Genomic DNA, 17268 nt, shown 5'->3' with positions numbered 1-17268 from the left:
ATTACATATCCAAGAAACAGGTGGAGCACTAAGGTTATTTTATGCCCAAAAACATTGATTTTTAAACAAAATTGCAAAACAAAACAAAAAAGGGCGAATTGGTAAAACCAAAACACGCAGGTAATCCAGATCCAAATCCAAAACCAAAACCAAAACACGGAGGTCAGTGAGCATCTCTACTTTATAATCCTTTTGGAATGTGGGGACCAAAGTAATTAACAAGATTGGGACTTCTGGAATGGAATATTTGCCATACCAGTAGTCCAAGTATAATGTGCAATGTGACTTCATAATTTTCCAATGAATGAATGAATTCAGTTTAGTATGGTATTATAAGTAAATCTTATTGCTTTTCGGTGTATAATGTTAAAATTAAATGTTGATAATCCGTACTGCATGGGCAAGATGATGACAGCAGATTTGGCCAGAGTTAACAGATAATTTGACACATACTAATATCTGTATGGGGCTTATTAAAGAATTCCAATGGCCCTAAGTAACACGTCATGCAGTGTAAGCGTGAGCACTGTTTTCTAAACAGCTAACAGCAGAGACTAATTACAAGCCGGTGTTGCCCACACAATGCATCAATCAACAGCAAACCAGGACACAGGAGGGAGGGTGGACAGAAAAGAAGAGGACTGCAGGTAATTAAGGTATATTTCTATTACAAGGCATTACTATCAGTGCTATACATATTACTGGTAATAGGCATATAAAATATTACTGCTGATGAGCATATTACTTAGCATTGCTATTGACTGGAACTTTAATGGCATTTTAATACTGTTGTGCATATTAATGACATATTACTATTAATTGGCACAAGCCTAACACTCTGAACCACAACTGTAGTTGCCTGATGATTACAAGATTCCTTAAACTGTTAACTTACACAGTATTTTGCTATTATTGTTTCCTTAACTACATTATCTTACCTCTTTCACTGTCACTTTCACAATAGAGTTTGGGAAAACAGGAGCATATTGATTACCACTGATGACAGTCACATGTACAATGGCCTCGCTGTATATCCAAGGCCTCTGTGAATCTGTCGCCTTCACTGTTATATTACTTGGAAAGTCTCTAATTTTTAGAACATTCTTAGTTCTTATTATTCCTGTCAGTGGATCCATGATAAAGTAATCTATAAAGAGTTTAAGGAAAAGAACATTATATGCAGTATGACATAAAACATACATCTAAACCTAATTGTGCTACAAGCACCCCTTTCAGAAAGTTCTCCAATTTCACTTGTAATACTTTAGAATAATATGTAGATCTTTGGTGGAAGATTCAATAAATATATAATACTGGATACTTGACAGGCTATCTGTGCTAGCTATACTGTTATCAGGCAATTTGAAACCAACCAATCATAAAAAGTGGCATTATAAATTACTGATAATGAAGACTGTGTTATCTAGACACCAGTTCTTGGAAAATTGAAAAGGGTGTTGGGATTGTATTGGTGGAACAGCGGCATCTAATTGGATATTAGCTGTAGCTGCCAGAACACATAGGGGTTCATGTATAATGGAGCGCAATTTGCAGCCTGATTAAACTGATCATTGTAATAGAGAGCTCATAGGAATGGCAGGTCGGATATTTCTTCACCCCAAGTTAGTTTTAGACTTCTCAATTATCAGTAAAATGTGATGTCATTCTCTTGGCTATTGTTGACAGGCTCTGAGTCTCATGCTATATATTGCTATGTACACTGTCTTATTCTTTATGGCAAACATAGAGTCAGCCCAGTATGTCCTGACCATTTTTGCCTGCCAGTAACCCTGACTTCTGCCTTGTCTACCACTCGTAGATCCATGTTGTCTGCCCAAACTTAACCTGTTCTCTGAAAACCTCATGTTCGTAAGCAACTGCCTACTGAGACTATACTGCAGGCTGCAACCTGCGGGTTCCTCTGCAGTGAGGCCAATCAGTTCCTTGTGGGGTTCCCTGGGAATACTGGTGTTACTATTACTAATGGTGTTACTATTAGACTCTGCACTCTAGGCTAGCCAGCAAAAATAGCTAGTGACACAGCAGGGCCACATCTGGACCAATTGTTAAGCAAGTTTTGAATTTAAACTAGACAGGAACTTGAAATATTTGAATTTGGGAAGTCTGCTCAACATTTTTTATAAAGGAAACAAGCAATGATGAGGAAAATAAAAGATGGTGAAACTGTTTAGGAATTAGAATATTTGTGTTCCATATACCTGTTGTTTGTTTCTCTTCACTTTTGTCTGTGTCATTTTGATGTATACCCAGTGAAGACACTTTAAGAATCTGCAGGAATCTCATCTGTAGCAACAGCAATTATCAACATTGAATAAACACTGAGCCAAGGTGCAGCCTCAAATTCTCTTCATTGGTGCTGGGTGCCTCAAATTTTACCAGCGCACCTAGATTTCCACCAGTGCACATGGGTTTGTAGAGCATTTGAGGCAACTGGTGTTGATTAAGGAGGAACAGAAGTTTGCATCGGCTGATGGAATCATGGCCAGTGCAAGCTCCTGTAGCTCTTCTGCTTCTCTGATGCCCCCTCAGACACTGCCCATCTCCCCTGCTTATGTGGAGTTGGGGCAGGGCTACATCTTATCTTCTGTCAGATTGGAAGTGTGGTGCTACGCTGTGACATGATAGCCCAGTGTCACACTCCCAGCACATCAACATGGAGGAGAGGCAGATAAGGAGTTGTCAGCTTCCACCACCTCCATGTCAGGGACTGACACTTGGTGTGGGAGAGCTGCAGGGAAAATAAAAACAAGGAATAAGTGACATTATGTTACTAATTCAGTGTTTTAGGTGCCCCATAAACATTGGAACCTAGGCAATCATTTAGGTCTGCTTGATGGTAGCAGGGGCCCTGGATGGACGGAGTTGGACAGAGTTCCTTGAAAAGTACGGAGCACCTAGTCTTGCAGAGCAGTGCAAAACTGAGATTTCAATTTGTAGGACTGTTCTTTGTTGTGTAGAGTTACACACACACATTTCCACTCAGAAAAATAGCTTGATATTTGCACCTAATTTTGGCAGATACGAGCATTCATGGTATCAAGACTTTGGGGTATATTTACTAAACTGCTGCTTTGAAAGAGTGGAGATGTTGCCTATAGCAACCAATGAGATTCTAGTTGTCACTTTGTAGAATGCACTAAATAAATGATAATTAGAATTTGATTGGTTGCTATAGGCAACATCTCCACTTTTTCAAAGCTGCAGTTTACTAAATCTATCCCTTTATCTACTATTATTATTCACATGGAATTTTTTTTATAGACATATGATTAGAACTGTGACTAGATAGTTCTCATGTTCCTGTAGGCTCAAGTGAAGAATTATATTTTTACATGCAACTTTATACAAACTGTTGGTGAATCAAGCTGATATTTCCATCTATTTCTGAAAAAAAATCAGATTTCTAAAGTAAACCCATTGAAATAAAAAAAAGTTTATTTATACTGTACAGTAATTTAAAGATCCCTAGCCAGATGACTTGTCATTTGAACTTATTAAATTAATGAAACATCATATAGTTTGACACCAAAAAGATTATTATAATTTACTGTATATTTATGTATATTTTAAGTATCCATTATATGTATGATATTGAAAACAGGTAACAATCCTGATTTATCAGCATCCGAAGACTGATTGTATTGTTAAATTGTGATGAAAATGTCCACTTTGGATATTAAACTAAAACAAATTTTAGGTAACTTAATATCTATGGATGAAACAGGTTTCATGTATAGAAGACAACCACTGAATAGTGTCAGACAGCTACTGATAATAGTTTAACATCACAATCATTTGGAAACCAATTTGGGTCTGAAGCAGAGAAATAATTAAATTCTATGGCTTGGGTCCAAGTTGACACAGTTATTTTTAAAACTCGTCATCTTTTTTTTATTAGGAAAATATATTTCTCTGGCTATGCTGCTTTGATAATAAATCATCATCGCCTTCTTTTCCACTTCTCAGGGTATACACTTGACTACCCATCCCCCTCCTCACGCTCCACCTGCCCATTTTACTCCACAGCTATCATCTGCGTATTCTACCCTAATCCCCTTAAGGTTAACTCTCACAAGTTTGCCCCTCTCTACCTCCTATCTCCTCATCCTCTTTGTAATGTTTCCTGTGTCCTAGTTGTGTCTTCTTATGTAGTAGCTTTCTCTATATGCTCTTATATTAAGTTTTACGGATTCAATTGTTTCTTGTCATGACTTACTCTCCCTCATTCCAGCGCCGTCTCGCTTGCGCCGCTGCCTGGCACTTCCGAGTGTCAGCTCACATGACGGCAGCTCGGGGCAGGTTTTTCAATCTTGCCTGGTCATTTAAACAGTGCTCTGACACTCTTCCAGTGTCAACTTTGTTGCCTGACCCCTGGTTGTTGATCCCTGTGTCTTGGCAGTCTCTTCCCTTTGGAATCGCTCCTGATTGCTCTCTGTGTACCAAACCTCTGCCTGCTGACCACTCTCCTGATTGCTCTCTGTGTACCAAACCTCTGCCTGCGGACCACGCTTCTGATTGCTCTCTGTATACCGAACCTCTGCCTGCTGACCACGCTCCTGTTTGCCTTCTGTGTACCGAACCACTGCCTGCTGACCTCGCTCCAGATTGCCCTCCATGTACCGAATCTCGGCTTCCTGGTCTCGGTCCGTATTGTCTACTGTGTACCTACTGCTGACAACGCACCTATTGGTCCCGGTGTACTTCTGTTCAGTCTCAACATTACTACTCCCTGGGGCATCCTAGAAGACCTCTACCTGTGAGTTCCCAGCAGTCCATCCTGTCTTGCGGCGGTTGTTGGTGAATACCGGGGAACCCGTTAGACACCGCACCTCTAGGCCTGACAGCGTCAATCAGGTTAGTACCTGGGCCCTTACCTTCCTGGATCATAACATTTCTCTTGTCCCTTACTTATCCGCACTGCAGATTCTGTGGCTTTGAGGCTTTAGTTGTGGAGCTTTAGCTGGGTATATTGTTAATAAGTAAAATCGGAGGTATTTTTATTAAATGATAATAAAGACCCAACATAACATTTTAAAGATGCCTCAAAAAGATTTATATATTTGTGAACATTCTCCTTTTCTAACAATAGATGTATAAACTGAATTATGATCATGTGGTTAAAAAGACAAAGAATGATTTGAGGTGATTTTTGTTTGACAGACAGTAATACAATTGTTGAAAAGAATTTTTTTTCTCAGAATGATGCTGTCACGGGCACTAGGAGTCTTTGCCCAGGATATCACCAGATGATGGACTTACCAGAGTAATATAGTTGGTACTATGGTTCTCTGGTAAGCAGGGTGACAACGGAACAGGAGAAACAGCAGATGGTGAGAGAATGCTCGAGGAAAGTCTATGACTAGCAGCAACTGGTAATGAGTAGATGAATGTACACGAGGAACCAGATGGACAAGGAAACGAGAGGGAAGTCAGTGGTCTGCGTAAAGCAAGTTGTACCACTGCTATAGTGAGGAGGAATGTCCAGGAGTAGCGAGGTGGTAGTGAGAGTCAGCGGTCTGCGTATAGCAAGTTGTACCGCTGTCTATAGTGAAGGAATGGAATCCAGGTGAAGGTAGGTAACGGGGAAGTCAGTGGTCTGCGTATAGCAAGTTGTACCACTGCTTATGTGAGAGGATACTTGAAACTGGTGTCACAGGGAACAGGAGTCAGTGGTCTGCGTCAGCAAGTTGTACCACTGCTATATATATGTGAGGAGGGGCACGAGGAGATGAATGTAAAGCAGAGTATACACGGGGCACACAGAACTTGATCCCACGATGATATCCACAATACAACGATAACTGACAAGCACTGCTAGAAGTATACAAAAGTCACAATAGCTATCCAGGCAATAGGAAACAAAGTCAATGGTAACAATAGCTTCAGTGGATAGGAGGCTCCGGAGGAGAACACAACTCAGTCCAGATGGATATGCAATACAAAAGCAAAGTCAATGGAAAGTATGCATACCGCGGTTCAGGAGAGCAGGCTGTCAGAGAGATGTGCAGGAATACCTGAACGGCTGAAGGCCGGCAGGAGGAGAGACCACTGGAGGGTGGAAGCGGTAATCAGGTTGGTGCAGCGCACGGCAGGTAATCCAGAATCAACAAAGCAATACTCAGGAAGCAGTAGTAAGTGGAACTGGAAACATGAAGAACACGGGAGAGTTGAGGCTGTCTGGTATCCAGTAGTAGTGGTGGAGGCAGCGGAGAGAAGGCACGCTGAACACGGGAGAGTAGAGGCGGTCTGGAACCCTGTAGTAGTAACGGAGGCAGCGGAGAGCTGACACGATAAACACAGGAGCGTTGAGACGATCAGGAACTCTGTAGTAGTAATGGAGGCAGCGGATAGGAATCAGCTGAGTGCAGGCACGATGAACACAGGAGAGTTGAAACGAACAGGCACTCTGTAGTAGTAACGGAGGCAGCGGATAGGAATCAGCTGAGTGCAGGCACGATGAACACAGGAGAGTTGAAACGAGCAGGAGTCCGGTAGTAATAGCAGATAGGAATCAGCTGAGTGCCAGCACGAGGAACACAGGAGAGTTGAAGTGGTCTGGAAACCACAATAGCAGTAAACAGGAATCAGCAGGAGCTGAATACACGAGGAACACCTTCAGAGGCTCATGGGGAATGAGACTCCAAGATCAGGCAACCAGGAAATGATCACAGGTGGTTTAATAGGGAGGGTTGCCTGATCATCCAATCAATTAAAAGCAACAGGTAATGAAGGTTTGATAAGGGCTGCACATGCGCAGACCCTCAGGATGGCGGACGGCCACGGTTCCTGAACACACGGGAAATGGCACTCACAGTCCGGTGAGTGACAGATGCTCTTGTTTCATATGTTACCCTTTTTGTCCATAAAGGGACATTTGGCCAGGCCTAATAAAATGATTTTAGCCTTTATCTGTTGAATGAAAAGCCTATGACACCCTTAACACAGCTTTTTATGTCTACAAACAAATATATAATGTATATATAATATATAAACAGTGACATTGGCTAGATTCCAATGAGTTGGATTACTTCAAATTCTTATTTTTTAGTTGTGAATCTTGAGCAAAGAGATTACTTTAGGGATTCTCTTCAACTCAAACCCAATTATTTTCTGAAAGTGATAGCTTTTTTAATTACTTCTTTCAAGATACACATAGCATAGCAATGCATACGAAAGTAGTCAAATATGGAATTTAATTATTAACTTGATTTACCTTTAAGCCGCAATTCACTCCAAGGCAACGTTATACAGCTTTTATTCTGTGGCATAACCAGAGTATTTGAAGATTTGTGTATTTGATGGATACTTTTATGAAATAAGAATACTGTCTCCAAGAACTTATGAATAAATGGAGATTGTGTAGACTGCATATTATTAATTTCTTGCAGACTAATACATTATATTGATTCCCAAACGAAAAAACAGTTAAAAGTTAAAATTTAAAATCTGCATTGTCTTCTATGGTGAGAGAATCTACTATGGGTAAAATATAAATTTCACATTGGCACAGTTAAATGCAATTCACTTTTTAAGATAGTCAACCTATTAAAACAAACTGGATACCTATTATCACAAATGCTCATACAGGATTACATTGTTCAGGGTTTGCAAGATGTGTGTAAAGCAACATAAATTGCGGACTTACAAGAAATTCAATGTGAAATAATTAATAGAGAATATGCATCTACTAACCGATTTTAAAAATTTAAACTTGATTTAAATAATGTATGTATTAAATGTTCTATGCTTTTAAAAAAATAGATATTTTTGGAATAAAGTTTCTTGCTGGATTCATTTAGTAACTGATGGAAAAATATTTTTTAGACCAAAACATTTCATATTCTTCTTATTTACCTGATACATTTAAACATTGTATTAGTTATCAATAACATACAATTTGAAGAAAAAAAATATTTGAAGAAAGCGGTATCAAGCACTTGAAAGTAATGATTAATGAACTGAATAGAAGATGATTTTTCTATAATGATTGTTTTCTTTGTTTATTTATCTGGAGCGCTCCCCTTATGTTCCATATGGGGGGAAAGTGAGAAATTGAAGAGAAATGTCCTTTTTTTTTATCTTTTGCTTGTATGTCACTTATTAAAATTGTGCATCAGAGAGAACACCTTTTTTTGTATTTTTATGTATTTTTTGCTTGTTAATTTAAAAAATTAGTGGCCAGTATCCCCAGGTAATAACAAACAATTACCGGTAAATCCAATATGACTGTATATAATATGAGTATATTTGCTAAACTGCGGTTTTGAAAAAGAGATGTTGCTTATAGCAACCAATCAGATTTTAGTTATTTGTTTAGTAAATTCTACAAAATGACAGCTAGAATCAGGTTGGTTGTTATAGGCAACATCTCCACTTTTTCAAACCCAGTTTAGTAAATATACCCCTTAGTCTTTGTTCCTATGAAACGTGTTGCCCTACTCTTACATATATGGATTATTCACTTTTATTTATTTTGTGTATTTCACTTTGGAGTGCTGAGGTCTCCTTCTGGCCTCGTGCTCTGAGAAAAGCAGAAGGACTCGGTCCCATATAAGTTTTCTTTTTCATCATGAGTTTGAACAATTGGATCAGAAGTGGAAATTGGTTAGGTGAACTGTGCACAAATTATGCAGACATATTATTATATTTCTCGTGTAGCCAGTGTTAAGTGACTGAGTGCTGGTTCCTTTATTTTACCGTGGGGGGTTCTGGTGTTTTGGTTTCCTAATTGTCTTAGATGAAGTTATTGGTTACCGATAAAACATATTAACCTTGTTTGCACCACTTTGGTGCACATAAATAATTTCACGTCTACTGTAATTTTACTTCAGCCTTAAATAGTCATAATATCTTCTTTGACAATGAGTAGGGTTACCTTTATCTTTCTCAGTTCTCATACTGTATATAAGAGAAGAGGGTAAATAGAAGGCTTTGATCTGCGTTAATAAAGTATAAGGCACAGTCCAGTCAATCAATGGTTCTGGAATATAATAATCAGCTGAGAAAACCGGGAGACTAATGTTGCTGGGTGATATAGTCACAAACACCTTTAAATACAAAAAATGAAAAATAAGTGAGACAATTTCCGAGCACTACCTTAATGATGAATGAACGACAGAGGAAAAAGCCTCAGAAAATAAACCATAATGAATTGTACCTTGATGGACGTTGATTGAGGCGGTGCCCCATTGTCAGTGCAAATGACTGTCAGGGCGTAGCGCAGAGGGGAGAGGTGCACTGGGAGATCTTTCATTAACAAGATGTAGCCGGTTGCATTAGCTATTGCAAATAGTTCCTCACTGTTATGACCTGACACAAGAAAAACACCACAGATCTTTGCTTTCTAGTCAGCAATTTATTTCATTAATATAGAATAAACTAAAATATACAACTGACGTTAACATGTACATACCAATAGATTCCTAATTAATGTAAATTCCGGCAACAAAGTGACAAAACAAAGTTATTTAGTAGTACTCACAACGTACCCTGTGATTAGGGCTGCCGAGAGGAATTTTGGGTCCAGTAACTTCTTGGGGACTCTTGGGGACTCTTCCATAACCCCGAGAGGGCGTGGCCACACAAGGATGGTGGCTCCTCCCATTACACAGGCAGGCCTGGTCCCCTGTACTTTGTACCTGTCCACCCCGCCCCCCTCCCCCCTCTCGGCGCCCCTGCCTGTGATGTTTCTGTATGCTACGGCAGTCAGCATTTCACTGGTTATATGGTTCCACCATTGCAAAATCATAATGCATAATAATTGGATGTGTACCTGAAATAGAATAATGGATCCCTTCATCCACAGCTTTATTTCCTTTTGTTGCATTGATATCAAGAATAAGACTTCCTGGGGGGTATAGACCATCCCATATTACTGTATGGTATACTGGATATTCCACTATGGGCCCCTCTTCATTTACATCTTCTACATGAACTGGGAAAGATACACAATGATGATTACAAAATGCCTGGATCATACATTTGTACCAGCATTTCTATGGAATTATTGGTAAAACCACGGTAGTGTTTACATTATCCAGGATGTAGAAACATGGAAACATTACCATACACACAAGTCTATATGCTTATAGATCCTTATACTTTATGACATAATGGGGTATATTTACTAAACTGCGGGTTTGAAAAAGTGGAGATGTTGCATATAGCAGCCAATCAGATTCTAGCTATCATTTATTTAGTGCATTCTACAAAATGACAGCTAAAATCTGATTGGTTGCTATAGGCAACATCTCTACTTTTTTAAACCAGCAGTTTAGTAAATATACCCTCATATGTTTTTTGAAGTACACTACAAAACTTATTGTCAATTAACCTAGGAGTAATGATGTCACAACTAATTAGTAATAACTAAACAATATGTTTAGATAATAAACCTACAATAAATAGTCAATCTCAATATAAAGGCTGCAAAATAAAAATACATAAAACTCTGATATTTATTGAACATAAATTCCTTATTTTTTTTATTTACATAACTTGATGGAATTGTAGTTACAACCTTGCTATAAAATTAGTTAGGTACAGATACCATAGTTTGAGAAGGTGAAAACATGTTTTAATAAATAACCTAGCCACGCACACAAGTATCTCCTGAGGATCTCAAAATGGAAAGAAAGATAATCATTCCTAAATTAATATAATTAACACAGTCAAACTCTGCAATCAGCAGTTTTGATGACCAGGATGTGTCTATAAATAAAGGTACAGTTACCAATAACTGTGGCAGTGCTTTGTCTCGAAGGGTCGCTTGGATTGTATGCAATCACTGTCATTACATGCTCTGCGCTTGTCTCAAAGTCTAAGGTTTCCAGGATGGAGATATTGCCAGATGTTTCTCCAATGTAAAACAAGTGAGAAACTTTTGGGAAGGAATATAAAATAATAGCATTGTTGCCGGTGTCCATATCCACTGCAGAAACATTCAATATCTAAATAAAACAAAAACCAAGCCTATATTTTACAAATAGTTAATCAATGTAACGTATAGAAAAATATGTACACATGTGGGATTTTTCATCAAAAAGAAGGATGTGAATTCTGTCTTAACTTTTCTCTTGGATTCTCCTATGTACTCCATGTTGTCCCATTATGTTCCTCATTTAGATTTAAGAGTAAATCCCGCTAAGGGTGCAGATTTACACCTGGAGATACCGGATCGTAATGCAATGGGTGCAAATGCAATTTTTTTTGCATGCAAGTAAAATACTGCAGGAATAAACACCCCTCCCATCTATAAATTCTCAACAAATTTTAAATTTGCTTACCTCTGTGTAGCACAACATTTTCTTGCCAAGGTTCAAAATTGCACATTCAAGATGGATCTACTCTTACTCAGTGGTTGAAATGGGAAATTAGAAGTCCAGGAGACTTTGCAGGGGAAATTTAAAGTGGCAATGGCATTAAAGGCAAAATTTGCTTTTAAAGCCATTGTCATTTTTAATTTCCCTTGCAAAGTCGCTGAATATAAATGGCTTCCAAATCTGCGCTTTAATATATTTACCTCTTGTATGGTAATTCAAGGGAATGACTGGGGGCCTGGGGATTGTAATAGTGTGTAATACATTTTAGATGATTCTAGCACTTCAGAAAGTGTAAAAGTGTAAATGCGTTACCGCAATGTAAGAAACGCTAACAGACTGCAGATGTGCGTGATGCAGAAACACATCTTTACATAAAATATCCCAAGATAAAATCTTTGCTCAGAAATAAAAATTATAAGTACATTACTTTTAATTTCTGAAGGGCCAAATGTGCTATTACCTTACCTCCCACCTGCTTTCTCCTAGACCAGTGGTCAGGGAACAGGGGTAAATTACCCCAAATGGGGTAAAAATGAAATTCCTGGGTGTAATGCTGCCGATTCACATGCTGTCAGTTGGATTGTAGACCCCTTTAAATGTGAAATTGCTGTTGTACCAGAAGAGCCTCAAGGGTTGGCAGAGGCACTTCTTGAGCTTCGATGCAATAATGAAGCACGTATTGCATTTGAAAACAAAGCAGATCTGTCATATTTTTGGATGTCAACAGCTGCAAAGGCATTCAAAAGTGCACATGAGGAGGCAGTCAAAAAGTTGCTGCCTTTTGCAACAACCTACCTTTACGAACGATGATTTTCCACTATAACGAACATAAAAACAAAGTAGAGAAATCGATTGGATGCTGAAGACTGTATCCAAATTGCTCTGACATCAAAATGCCCCAATATTGATGCTCTCGTGTGAAAAATAAAGCAACATCATTTCTCCAAAACCTGAAGTTTTGAAGTTGAAGCTTTCAAAGAAATTTTGAATAGATTCAATAAAATTTTGAATTCCAATAATTAATAATATATGATTTCCTTACTTGCAAACCAAGGGGGTAACGTTGGCATATCTAAATATATTTGGGGGTAAAAGGTAAAAAAGTTCCCTGATCCTTGTCCTAGACAAAGCTCCTGCAGTGGCTCTGCACTGGAGAACCTGAAGAATTTGCACAGAAACTGCCAAACATGGTTTATTTTCCCCATCATCCTTCAGCAATGCAGAAGAACTGCATTTCCACAGCAACACCCATACAAAGTAGACTTCCCCCTTTGGCCAGTGTAAAGACATTTTGGGTAGGAATGTAACACTCTTAATCTTAGTGCCCCCCCACATCTTCCATCACCCCCTCTGCATCTTCCCAGACCCCCAACCTCCGCATCTTCCATATAAATTATTATACTATTAGCAGTTGTTATTTTAATGTATTACAGAATAAAAATTTTATGCACTCTGATGTGAACTTTTGTTGTAGTTGTGTATATAGCAGTCTGTTATGTCTGTCTACGTACAGCAAGTACTGATTAGGTAGAGCGTACTTGCACCCACATTCAAATTAGATTTGATTTTTCAATCAGAACTCATAAAAACGTAGGAAATGATTGTGTTTGAAGACAATAGAGAATAGCTATACAGCATCTATTATCTTAATAAAGTACAGAAAAAGGAAGAGAAGTTAAAGAAGAGGAAATTTTTACATCGCACAAAAGATGTATTAGTAGAATATGATGTACAATTATATAGTCAGCACAGTGGCCTAGTGGCTAGAACTTCTGCCTCACAGTGCTGGGGTCATGAGTTCAATTCCCAACCATGGCCTTATCTGTGTGGAGTTTGTATGTTCTCCCTGTGTTTGCGTGGGTTTCCTCCGGGTGCTCCGGTTTCCTCCCAAACTCCAAAAACATACTAGTAGGTTAATTGGCTGCTATCAAAATTTGACCCTAGTGTCTGTGTGTGTGTGTCTATATAAGGGAATTTAGACTGTAAGCTCCAATGGGCAGGGACTGATGTGAATGGACTGTGGAATTAGTGGCGCTATATAAATAAATGATGATGATGATGATGATATAGTCTTTTTAGCTATGACAGTTTTAACAGTTTTCCAGTTCCTCCACTTTTATAGAATATCCCCCATTATGTTATTCTAAGGCTAGAAAAATGCACTCTGCATGTTGAAAACATACTTTATCTTTCCTTGTCTTTATCTAGTTTATGGCAAACACCACTGAACTGCATGTTAAATGCAAATATAATTTTTATCTGCTGATAAATGTTCTTCAGGGAAAGAGATGTCTCTGCCAATCCTAGACACTGGCATACTGCGCCTAGTACTAAATCTGGCAGTGACACAAGATCACTGTTTTACAGGCTAGCAATGGGAAAGTGTGACAGAGTAATATTGATGTCTGAAATGTTTGGTACATTTATTGTATATGAATACCACATGTGGAGATTCATTCTCTTTTACTGTGATGTCATATAGATGTGTGTTGAAGATTGGAGGATTATCATCAACATCTTGGACCGAAACATGGATCATTATCGTGGACGTCAACGGTGGGATTCCAGAATCGGTGGCCTACAAAGACACATATTATAATGAACACATTATGCTGTGTTCATCAGAATTGCAGAAGGTGATCACAGAACCCAGGCAGATGCCCACGGTTCCCCCTGAGTGTAACCCCTTGGATCTGCTCATATTATAACAGGCAAATAAGCAGAAAAATTAGGTTTCTGTAGACATTTTATATAGATTTAAATTAAAAGAAATATAAAGTTGTCTGATCAATAAGTTATTATTTATCTTTATCTAGTTATAGGGCCACCGTTTGTAAAGAGGGAGAGCTAGGTTAACGGAAACTGAGCCCATGGCCAAAACATTCATATATATATCTTAAAATAATATTAACAAATATAAAATATATTTTAACAGCAGGGGGTAATGTTTTAAGTGCCGATTTCGACAGAAATTGGGGACTTTGCACGGGAAATTTAAAGCGGCAATGGCTTGTAAAGGTAAGTTTGCCTTGCAAGTTTGCCTTTACAAGCCATCGCCGCTTTAAATTTTCCCTGTAAAGTTGCTGATTTCCTGCTACTTGCATAAATTGGCACTTAATACATTTACCCCCAGGGTAAATACTGCCCAAAGGTCTTTCTGGAACTGGGTATCCAGACCAAATACCCTCCCTACTGTGTCCTAAACTGGCCTTGCCTAGTGGATTGATTTTTTTTTGTTTCATGTGCCACCAACTACCCCTGCTAATGATGTGGCTTGTCTGTAACTACAAGTTATTACACAGCATGAATAAATAAGTTATTACAAAGACATCTATTGACTAAGTGATCGCAGCATATCATGAAGGTCTTCAGAACTCACTATTACTTTGAGGTCATAGCTATCCGCTTTCTCTGCGTCCAATGGCTTTTTGTTAGTCAATTTGCCAGTAGAACCGTTAATGTTGAAAGTACCATTGAAGTCCTTCTCCAAGGAGTATGTCACAGCTCCATTGGTTTCGACATCCATATCAGTAGCACTAACGACACCAAAATCCAGGAAATTCTTATTTTCTTGACATGTGACGTATACTTTTATGAGTGGTGAAAATAATGGAGTATTATCATTCACATCAATTATGGTGATATAAACCTGTGAAAGTATACAGGGATGAGATAGAGAGATGTGTGCGGGTCAAACTCTCACCATTCATTGTTATTATTTATTTACTAGTATTCATTTATTAGCTCCACTAATAGTCAAAGACATGTTGAGGAACAAAAAATAAATTCCTGATGAAAATATGCAGACTTGTCCGTACCATAGGTAAAGTGAGTTTGAGTAACTAGACAATATTAGTACAGCCCCTTGTTCTAAAGCTGCAGATGGTGGAAATCTGAACCCTCCATGACTCAATGCTTGACGACCCATAACTGAAGCACAGATATTAGTTTTAATACCAAATCTCTTTAATCCTACAACATTAAGATGTACATATTTAATGAAAAGGAAATATTTCATACCACAACAGCAGCTGTATTAGGAGGTTTCTGTGAATCCACAGCTGTCACGATAATGCTATAACTGTCTTGCTCCTCACGATCTAACATGATGCAGGTAATAATTGTGCCATTGTCTGTGATGGAGAATATCTTTGTGTATGTCTTAAGGAAATATTTTACTGACAGGTCTGGTCCAGCATTGGTTTGTACTGACCCAACCTCTGTTCCTTCCGGCATGTTTTCAAGAACACTGAAACTGTAATTGTAATGCACAAACTCGGCATGGCCTACTGTAATTGTGACAACCACAGTAGCTAAAAAGGAAAAAGTAAAGATAAAAGTTATTTAATATTAGCAGTGATGGAATAAATAACATAATACACCTGATCCAAGTCTACCATTAATAACTTCTGCCTTAAACTGTTGCCATGATCCATAAATAAACATGTGCTTCTATATGCAATGAGTTTAAGGGATGCAGGACTTCATTAAAGCAGATGAGCAAAGGCCTGTTCGACAGAGTGAAAAGAACATCAAATTTGATCTAATTAAATTTGTGCAGAGTGGGAGTTGGTAGACAAAGAATGAAAAGGGAATATTGACTATAGTATATGTGAAGCCCCAACATAGATAAACCAGAGGAACTCCTGATTAAAATAAATAGGACCAAGAGGATGGTGTGCACTAGGACCATTCATCTTCTCCTTCTCATTCATACTTGCTGTAGGACACCTGAGAGTAACAACAACCACAACAACGTGAGTTACACAATGTACACCAACATCACACTGTATCACAAAATGTTTCTCCTATAAATTAAATGTTACTCCTTTGATACTCTTACCCTGGATGTTGAGTATATGTATATAAACACACACACACACACACCCCTAGAAAAGAAATAGCTTTTACTGAAGCAAACTCATTTTACACAGGTTCTTATCTGTACATAACGGATGTTAAAAGTGCAATTTACACTTTCACATGTTGGGGGGAATACTTTACTTAATTTACATTTAGAAAATACTTTGGGGCTGTAGGGAAAAATATTATAGCACATCGGTTACTGTAGCTAGTAAGAATTTATTTGTACAAAAATATTGCTGTGCATTTGTCTTTGTATTGTTGTGTCCCAAAGTTGTTGTCACCAGCCAAATTGAAAAAACAATTCCCATAAGGTATTATCTGCAAATCAGGTAACTCTATTATTCTGCTCCCATGACATCTTGTGACTAAATCTGTTCACACCACTCTTTGGGTGGTTAGAATTGACAAAATAGGGAGTAAGTGGATTGGATATATGGAGAATGTGTACCTATTGTTATTTAAAATTGTGTTAAGTTTAGTGCACTCTATCTGAGAATACCCATGAACTAACCTGCATCTTCTTCATTGCAGCTCCCAGCCATGCCCCCACCCACTCAAAAAATCTTCTTAATGCCCACAACATAAGTAACGTTCAGCAATTGTTCCATGTATTATATCAAATCATATTTACCCGGTGGACTGAATAGATAAATAGGAATACTCATAACTCATTTTTAAAGAGGCAATCTTTTAAACTACTAGAATGCATGTGACATATTTCTCCGTTACAATGAATGGCACATCTTTGATGCTCGATGGCCGCAATGCACAACTTCGCCTTCCTGGAGGGCCACATCTGCGGAACTCCAACTTTCTAAAGGGCTGCACTGAGGAAGAAGGGAGCACACACTAAACTTCCACCCCCACCGTTATGCAGCGTGACTATCTTGCCTCAAATAAAGAGGTCACGTGATGCGACAGTCAGCTGCCCTCGGTCTGCTTTATGCTTTACTTTGCAGTGTGAACCGCCTGCTGCCCAACACTCCTTATTATATGAATATAGTGGGGGGGGGGGGGTTAAAGGACTGTTTGTTAAATGCATCAGAAACAAGAAACACCT

At 38.5% G+C, this 17268-nt stretch overlaps 1 protein-coding gene across 1 annotated transcript; it reads right to left on the bottom strand.

Moving 5' to 3' along the window:
• Window positions 1–8412: 8412 nt before the first annotated feature.
• On the bottom strand, window positions 8413–16750 carry LOC142143252 (protocadherin-11 Y-linked-like). Its single transcript, XM_075200965.1, has 8 exons — window positions 16720–16750; window positions 15363–15655; window positions 14722–14991; window positions 13783–13920; window positions 10754–10970; window positions 9794–9955; window positions 9179–9330; window positions 8413–9068 (listed from the first exon to the last, which is right to left on the bottom strand). Exons 1-8 carry the CDS (start codon window positions 16748–16750, stop codon window positions 8844–8846), a joined length of 1488 nt encoding a protein of 495 aa, XP_075057066.1. The 3' UTR covers window positions 8413–8843.
• Between the last annotated feature and the right edge of the window lie 518 nt (window positions 16751–17268).

This window comes from Mixophyes fleayi, chromosome 3, assembly GCF_038048845.1.
Source record: "Mixophyes fleayi isolate aMixFle1 chromosome 3, aMixFle1.hap1, whole genome shotgun sequence".
In the NCBI taxonomy this organism is placed as follows: domain Eukaryota; kingdom Metazoa; phylum Chordata; class Amphibia; order Anura; family Limnodynastidae; genus Mixophyes; species Mixophyes fleayi.
Note: the sequence above shows the minus strand (reverse complement) of the source record. Positions and strands in the feature narration are given on the sequence as shown.

What these genes read in the sequence shown, in the direction of transcription:
- LOC142143252 (XM_075200965.1), bottom strand. Translation starts at nt 16,750, where the DNA reads ATGGCTGGGAGCTGCAATGAAGAAGATGCAG. An exon ending in CTAATACAGCTGCTGTTGTG is followed by an intron (nt 14,992 to 15,362) that starts GTATGAAATATT and finishes ATACTTTCACAG; the next exon opens with GTTTATATCACCATAATTGA. An exon ending in CTCAATCAACGTCCATCAAG is followed by an intron (nt 9,069 to 9,178) that starts GTACAATTCATT and finishes TTGTATTTAAAG; the next exon opens with GTGTTTGTGACTATATCACC.